At 39.1% G+C, this 8,769-nt stretch overlaps 1 protein-coding gene across 17 annotated transcripts in view; it reads left to right on the top strand.

Annotated features, from left to right (window-relative positions):
- LOC122331781 (unconventional myosin-XVIIIa-like) overlaps nucleotides 1-8,769 on the top strand; it is a 54,756-nt gene that overhangs the window by 4,374 nt on the left and 41,613 nt on the right. For 2 of the 17 annotated variants that reach the window (XM_043229278.1, XM_043229274.1), the window contains exons 1-3: nucleotides 5,916-6,195; nucleotides 7,951-8,195; nucleotides 8,625-8,669. The exons of 4 other annotated variants lie outside the window; for them this stretch is intronic. In XM_043229278.1, coding sequence (XP_043085213.1) covers nucleotides 8,157-8,195; nucleotides 8,625-8,669 — 84 coding nt within the window. In that variant the 5' untranslated portion in view covers nucleotides 5,916-6,195; nucleotides 7,951-8,156. Of the gene's footprint in view, nucleotides 1-5,911; nucleotides 6,196-7,950; nucleotides 8,196-8,624; nucleotides 8,670-8,769 lie in introns of those variants that run through there. 11 more of the 17 variants (XM_043229287.1, XM_043229286.1, XM_043229276.1 and 8 more) reach the window with 10 other exon arrangements.

Here is an 8,769-nt window from a genome sequence, read left to right as displayed (position 1 = left end):
TTATTTATATTTATTTATTTATTTATTTATATTTATTTATTTATTTTTTCTTCTTCTATTTAAAGTATCCAGGATAAATAAAGAAAATTGATTTGAAAAGAAAATCTTTTGGCAGTAGTACACAAGCATCAGTTTTTTGTTTTGTGAGTTTTACGAATGTGGGAACATATTTTAACATCTAAAGTTTGTTCTATAAATACTTGTTTCCTCTTATCTCTCTCGTTTCGTGCCAAAATGATAAAAACATCAGATGAATGGGAATGATGAACTGCTGTTTTTAGCAGCTGATGACAGGTTTTTATAAATGAATGTCAATTCATCCGTTTGTGTGTGTGTGTGTGTGTGTATATCTTAAGGCATCCAAGATGTTGAATCACATCCTGAGATGGAGGAGGAGGGTCTGTCTGTAACAGTGACCCAGATGTGCCAGCCAGTACCCTTGAGCAGAGCAAAGACATGGCCGGCTCAATGAGGTGTGGTTAACCCCGTTAACACTCATCCCACGGTTTCCTCGTACATTTCTGATGGATACGTAGAAATCTGCCCATATCCCATGTTTAAGAAGGGAGGGGCAGAAGAAGGAAGTTAAGAGGAGCAGAACAATACTGCTGCTAATGTTTTCCTTTTCAGTATCACTCAAACTCAGCTTCCACTTAATTTATTGTATGTTTGAGTTAGGCTTAGTATCAGTGGTTATAGTTCTAGGAGCACTTTGCTGCTTTTACTTTTTAGTTTTGTTGTGATGCTTTGTTTTTACTTTTAACTTACTTCACTGTTTTTGTATTTTATGTAATGTAATGTAACAGCTGTTAAAGATGGCCGTGTTGCCTTGTGACTGATCGGGTCACCAATTATATTGTGCATGCCGTTGGCTTAATGTACCAGGAAACCGTGTTCTGGGAAACAGCATCCATGTCATGTACAACTTCTCATTCTACTCCGCGTTGTAAGGAAAGGAAAACACTTTTAATATATCTTTAAATAAAGTTTACAGGAAAAGATGCCTGTGTTTAGATGACAAATGGTTCACATGGGTCCCGTTGTCAAACAACTAAGGATAAGATCAGAAGGATTAAACATATCTGTGCCTTGTGAATGCCAGCTGTATTGTTTTTCTCCCATCTGAGGTCAAATTTCAGTTTGCACAACCACTAAAGAGAAGACCTCGCCACCCGGTTTTGAGGTCACTATGTCTTGGATTCTGTTGGTAATGAGGATGTCTAGCAGTAATGATTGGGGAAAATGAGGCCAATGTTGGCATTGCTTCTTTCAGCATGTATTTTCCATCCCTGGGCTCTCAGATGCTCTCATCTTTCGTACATGCAGTCTTTCTTCTCTCTTCATGGAGCGATGCTGCTGCAGGTACTTTCTCCTCATACTGTTATTCTTAATTCTTTAGCTATATTTTCCATGTTAGTCTACCTTTTCGCCCACCGAGTAACCTAACACTGCAGTGTGCCCACGCAGGGGTTCTGCTGATCTTGGTCTACGGAGATATTTTTGGGCTATAATCAGCTCATGCATGACTCGGGTTGATGTCAGCACCTTTGACGAGCTCTGCTGAGCTCTATATACACCGTCACACCCTCCAGACTGACCGTCACGTCATTGATTTTAGGGTCTCGCTTTATCTATGATCAAAATTTGCTCGTCTGTGTGGACATGTTTTTGGACGCGTCGAGGGGATTGTGAACAGTCTGGGCTGTGATTAATGCATTTATCTCTGTTTCAGGAGACAGGAAGACGATTTGCATGTATGATATACATAATTTGTCTGGGTGTGGCGGAGATTTTGCGCACAGCTGTGTGTAGTGAGCATAAACCGCTTTTGTGGTTTTTACAAGTGGCACTATAACTGCACTGGGCATTATGTGAGATTATACAGGAAAACCCCTCATGACTAGTAAACGTCACTCGGTACTAAAGCTTTTTAAATTAAGTTTCCCTTTAATTATTAGCCTCGTGACTCTATCAGGGCTGTATAGCCAATAATGTATTGGCCTGTAATGTATAACCTATGAATGATAAAAAAAAGCTATAAAAATGTCAGTGAGTCTTGTTCAGTCTTTTCAGCTTGATGGGTGGACTGAGACTTGCTAAAGGCTCCGGAGTCCATCCTGGCTTTGATCTTGGGTCTGGATTCACTCTGGTTTTCCAGGGCCCTGGGAATGACCACTATGAAATGATTTGCACTTCTGAGAAAATCAGAGAACGTTTGTGTGCCTCTAAAGACATGAATTAAGCCCTTAACCTAAAGATTAAAATGTTCACATTATAAAAAAAATACATGCAAACTTACTATCTTTCAAGATTTTATTAAATGATTTACCTCATTAGTACTTTTTTTTGGTGCTACTCATACATTGTGTTATGCTTTGCGTTAAAATGCAAATCATTAGTATTAATACAAATCTAAGCTGGGGTCAACTGATTTTTAATATTTTATGGTTATCAGTATTGATCATTTTTAAAGCTGATTTGTCAGAGCCCTTGTTATTCAACATTTTGACTTTTAATTTTAGCACTAGACATATGTCAGTTACGGTCTACTTGATTTGTAAAAAAATTTTGCAGAATCTGAAAATCAGTAAAGCTCCAATCTGTGTTTTAATTAGTAATGTTTATACCAACTTTTTTTCTTAAAACAATGAATAAACTGTAAACAGAGTATTTAAACTGCACATGTCAGACTTTTTTTATTATTACAAATTTGTCCACAATATTTGCTTCGCAGGAATCAAAGTGTTTATATCCAATCAACATTCTTTTCCACGTTATCACAAATGTGCCTGATATTAAACAGGTTAATATTTTACAATATTACCGTTTTTACTATGTAATTTATTCCTGTGAAGTCAAAGCTACATTTTCAGCAGCCATTACTCCAGACTTCAGCGTCACATGATCTTTCAGACCTAATATACTAGTTTGCTGCTCAAGAAACATTTGAACAGTTATTTGCAAAAAGCTGAGTTTTTAACACTTTTCGTTGTGCATTCCAACTAATTTCAATCAAACTGCAGTTGAGCTATTTGATTATGCAAAAAAATAAGTTAAGTAACACATAATCAACAAAAACAGTATAGTATTATTACATTATTATTTTTATTTAAATTTTTTTTGCAAATAAATTCATTATTTGTTATTACCCGATATGTTAAACAGCTGTGCTAATATTTTTGTTAAATTAAATTTTAAATTGGCAAAGTAGACATTGATGATAAATAAAAATGCATTTCAGCGCGTTAAATCATTTTACGTTTTAAAAAAATCTAGTTGTGGTCTAATATTTCAAGGATAATATTGTGCTGCAGAATGTCAGGTTTGGACAGGCTGCAGACTCATGGGTCGTACGGGGATCAGAGTGCAAGCTGACATGTCACCGTCCTGCTCTTGCTGACCGTGTGTGTGTGTGTGTGTGTGTGTGTGTGTGATGCATTGGGCATAGGTGAGAGTGTTCTCGTTTGTTCCTGGCTCTTGTGTTGCATACTCTTCTCATTATCCCCAGCTGACAGCCTCATAGCTCACATTCCTGACCAATCCGAATGGCGTTTCTCTCTCTCTCTCTGATCCGACTGCAGCGTCAGCTCCGCTTCGGTCTGCGCGCCACCCCCCTGTCTGTTTCTCCCTCCCCCCTCACCGTACTCTCCCACACAGCCCTGTGCTCCGGCATAGTGGGCTTTTAATCCACACAGACACGTGTGGGAGCGCTGTGTCCTCTTCAGGACGTGCTGTGGCATAGACTCCTCGCACCACACCCCGAGCCGCCACAGGCCTGTACCAGCACCATCTGCAGAGCCTGTACTATCACCACCTCCTCCACCTCCTGCGGGGCCATTTCTGTACGCGAGACACGACACCAGATCCCCAGGCTATTATCTGCGCTACCTGAAAAATGATAGTGGGAGTGAAAAGTACACAAGCAAAAGAGGTGGAAACAATCAGCCTCCCTTCACAGGGTGTGTTGACCACTGATGGCTTCAGGCCACTTTTAAGAAGGACTGCAGCGCCCTCTAGTGCTTGTAAGAGGGAATGTCCATACATGGAGGATTAAAACAGGAAGTTTCGCCTCCTAGTGGCAGGCTGTGGTGTTACAGACATGAACAGGCACTTCCCCTGCTCTCTCCATAAAGGAAATGATTGATTTTGGCAGTGATTCCTGGCTAAGACCAAGAGCAGTGTAGAACAGTCTGAGCTCGGCTGTGCACCGTGGTTTCCTGTTGATTAAGGAAGAAAGGTCTTTGCATGTGCATTTATCAAAGCACAAAGCATATAAAGAATATAAGATTAATAATTAATAATAACTGACATTTTTAATAAAGCTTAATCCAATGCACTTTAGGATTAACTCTAAATCTTTTTACACTCTAAAAAAAATATGGCCATTTCTTCTGTGTAACACCAAGAGTTGTTATTATCGGTATAGGAGTTCTTTACGATTGTTTTCATAATATTGTTTTTATCATATAATAATTGTGAATGGAGACTAGGGCTGTCAATCTTCAAAAACACTATAAACATCCATGCGACATGTGCAGTTTTAGTCATACTGCTTTATATACGTCATAAAAACCTGTTTTTGATTCAAAATCTTACAAAAATTCAGTAGGGTGGAAGAAGATTTTAGTCTGTTCCTTTTGCTCCGCTAACATATGAATATATTTTAATATGTCATTTATTCCTTTGATGGCTAAGCTGAATTTTCACCAGTCATTAATATTTTGTGGAAGCCTTTGTGTGTCGTTCTTCAGGATTTAACAAAGTTTAGCATTTATTCAAAATACTTATTTTTTGTAATCAGTGGAATTCCTTTGAATGCAAATATCAACATTGACCTGGTATGAAAAATGATGCCAGTATGTCTTGCTGATAAGAGGAACACCTTATTTTACGTGTGTTCTGGGTGTGCTGATTAGATCACATAAACGGTGTGACACCTTTTTGAAGCAAAGTTTTGTCTGAATGACACAAAAACATTTTGACTCTTTCTGACACAAACACGACACTAAATGGAATAACATTCCATATACTGACTTATGGGGGGGGTGTGAATGATATATAGTTTATTTATAGTTATTTTCAAAGTTTCAGTGAACTGTCAAAAAGCTTCATTACTGTAATTGTAATAAGTTCTTATAATAATTGTTAAATATTTTTAGTTTTTATTTTATAATTTCTGCACAGGAGAGACTTTGTGTTGTTTCCAAATAAAAGGAAATGTATATCTGCCAATCCAAAACCGTGCTTCCCTAGTTTAATTTCTACTCCCAAACTTGTAAGTCTCAAGGAATTCTTTTTGGTCATTTTAAAGTTCCACAGCCTTTGTCTTCATTCACTGCCACTATATGTATGGAAGTGGATCCAAATATTCTTCAGAAATTCACCTTTTTTTGTTTACACAGGAGAGAGGAGGCCACAGGGCTTTGGAATAACCCTCAGTAGAGTCTTTCTTTAGTGCTCGGCTCTCACACTGATATACGTGTTCATTAGGTGTGAGCCACGGCAGCTTTTATTTCCACTGTGCTCTGCTCTTTTGAATTCACTCTGTGTAGGAAGTGCCAAGGCCTTGCGTCATTTCCTCAACCTTCTCTCTCAGCGCTTCTGGTTTTCTCCTCTATTTCCCCTCTCCACCCTACACCTCTGTATCTCACCGAGCAGAGGAAAAACTCTTACCCAACAGCGCTCGTCGCCTCGATGCCCGTTCCACATCCTCCAACGACAAAGTTTGCACCGTCGTTAGAGAACTTGGTACAGTTCTTTTGCAACCGGCAGTCGCCCTCACTTGTCTGCACCGGACCAACGCTTGCTCTGGAGCAGCTGAGCAAGAGAAGCAACTGTGGATCTGTCCATCGCCTGGCCTACATTTTTGGGGGTGGGGAAAAAGCTGGAGAGCGTTGCAGCGGTGGTACTTGGGGTTTTATTTTTAGCCTCTTCGCGACCCTCTACCACGACAGCTGTCTCCCTCCTCCTCCTTCTCCTCTGACAGAGCAGAGTCAGGAATAGCCTATCACTTTGCACCTCTCAGAATTTAGGCTGCCGGTTAGTTTGACGTGGGTCTTGTGGTTCTCAGGACCGTCTTTCTGGCTCAAATACACACACATGCTCTCGTCTCACAGCTTTGGTTGGCACTCATCTGCGCTCTGACCTTGGTGGGGAACGACTTTCAGTGTTTGGAGCTGCTGCAAAAGATCTCAGGTGAGGTGGCGGATGTTAGATACGTTGATCTAGACCTGTGGAGGAGTCTGTGGGCTTGAAGTACTGCTGCAGTCTGGACTCAGGCCTGCTCTCTCACCTATTTTTAGGCTCGAATGTGATGGCACGCTGGGAGCAATGACCGGGGCAACCAGTGCTGATGATGAATCTAGTTTGTTAGTTAGTTTCATTTGAAAATGTGATTTTACTGTAGAATTTCTTATAGAGTAGTCTTTGGATTGTGCTGTGTAATATGGTATTTTGAGTCTGGAATGGGCCGTTGAATTGGCATTTCTCAGGTTAAGTGCTGAAGGCCATCATTCTCAATAGAAGCTTTTGTTTGAGTTTGTTCTCTCTTGTGGAAAAAGGTAGTGCCATTTCAGGTGTCTCATTTATTTTACTCTTGAAAAGAATTTTTCGAATGGGCCTCATTTTTGTGGCTTTTTTTCGAATGCTTTTGAACTCTTTTTCTGTTCAGCGAGTGTTGAGTGTTTAATAGATGAAGTCAGGGGGTTATTTTGTGTATACAGTCATTGGATCGTATGCTTCACAGTCTGTCTGCTGAAGCTTTTATTGATGTGGCCATAAACTTTCAGCTGTTCATTTGTCTCTTTTGTTGCGCTAAATCGGATTTGTTTTCGGTGTATGTCTCTTCATTCAACTAATGAATTTACATTTATTGGTTAAATAGCAGTTGGTTAAATAGGTTTAAGCTCCATAAATGCATAATTCGCTACTGTATACAAAATGTATTCTCAGTTAAAGCTAAAAAATTGTATGTTTTGACCACTTATGTATGCTTTGTGTAGCCTTGTTATACACGGACAAATAGTATGCTTTATCCTATTAACAATATTAATGACACAGGCTACAAATGCATATCTAATTGCATTTGCTTTCCATTGGAAGAAAAAGAGGGCCATTTGCTTTTTGTGGTTGCAGTGATTATCACAATAATATACTGATAATATACAATTATCAGTATTTCTGTGATTTATTTTATTTTATTTATTTATTAAATTTTTTTTGCATATTGAAGTATTGCTATTATTAATATAATTATTTGGATATTTTAGAATATAATATTTCCGGAAATGTAAATCCTTCGGGTTCTGCTTTTTCTATAAAATGTATTTAATATGAAACACAATATATATTTCTTAAATCTATACATGAATGTGTTCGTATTTATATATACATAATAGATAAATGCAGTACACGCACAGTGCCTATTGTGTAAACCAAAACGTTTATTTGGGATGCGATTTAATCGTTTGACAGCAGCAATATTTTTATGTTTGTTTTTGTTAACAAGCTACCAGTTTGTTACAGTGATGTGGGCTGCTTAATGCCCACGTGGTAGCCCTTATAAAAAGTCTGTGCTGTCAGTATGACAGAGCTCTGCTATCAGATAAGCACGCCATGGGTAACTTTATATAGCTGCAGTGTGTCTGTTGGCTGGAAGGGCTGGTGAAGGGTCAACGGTGGCGTGAGGGGCTTTAGGGGAGTGTGGATCTAGATACAGGGTTAAATCAGAGGATATATACAAATGTTTCAACTCAAAGGCCTTCAGTTATGTAGAAATCAGACTGCAGCTGTACGATGAGCCCTCTTTTGACCCTTTATACGTCTGTCATATGACTCAAGTTCAGAATTGGCTTGATATTTGGTGTCTTTTAATGTCTTCATGAAATAAATTCCCTTAATGTGCAGCTTGGAGCAAATCCCACTGTTTAATCATTTCTTTCTACCCAACAGAGCCAAGAGCCTCCTCTTCTTTCCAGCATTGTGGGTCTTATTTACCTGAAGTTTGTGACCTCACGTAACATAACTGTGAAGATCAGCATCCATTCTGCCAGCCTCTTGTCTGCTGGTCCCTTCATCTGTCACTCATCTTTTCATCCCGCCCTCCCTCCCTCATCAAACCCTTACCCGGCCCAGCCCATGACAGCAGCGTTGCCAGCATGGCATTCTCATCACGCTTTTCCTTCTGGGAGCAAAAGGAAAGTGATGTTCCATTCTCCATTTTCATCTTTCTGCACTGTGTGACATTAGCTAGGTGGTGTGCATGAAAAAGCATCCATGCTTTCACTTTAGCAAACAAACCATTGTGTGAAATATGACCAGTGTGTTTCAACATCATAGGAGTGTGGATCGCCAGCTTTCTGCCATAGCTTTTTTGATTGCGTTTCGAAAAGCTGCCACTGTCTTGAACTCAGTCGTAAACTGATGCTACTGCTTGAAATGTAAAATTAAAAATGACACTCTAAATTGGTGCCCTATTAGCTTTAAATATTTTATATTTTTCCCCATAACTTGGACTTTAACCATGCCCTGCATGAAATGTGTTGGATACATCGGCATATTACCCTCAGCATAGACTTATTGTCCTAAATCGAATGCTAATGACCTTTTTACATGGACCTTTATAGATCAAAGAAGAGAACAAGCCAATCCCCAAGAATTCAAAAGACAATGTAAGTGCCCAGATATTCTGAATACTAACAAATCAAGCATTACTGCTCACAGAAAAGAGAGGATTTGCAAATTGAAAAGCACTCTGTCTATTTGTCCTTG

This window comes from Puntigrus tetrazona, unplaced genomic scaffold (genome assembly GCF_018831695.1).
Source record: "Puntigrus tetrazona isolate hp1 unplaced genomic scaffold, ASM1883169v1 S000000002, whole genome shotgun sequence".
NCBI lineage: Eukaryota > Metazoa > Chordata > Actinopteri > Cypriniformes > Cyprinidae > Puntigrus > Puntigrus tetrazona.
Note: the sequence above shows the minus strand (reverse complement) of the source record. Positions and strands in the feature narration are given on the sequence as shown.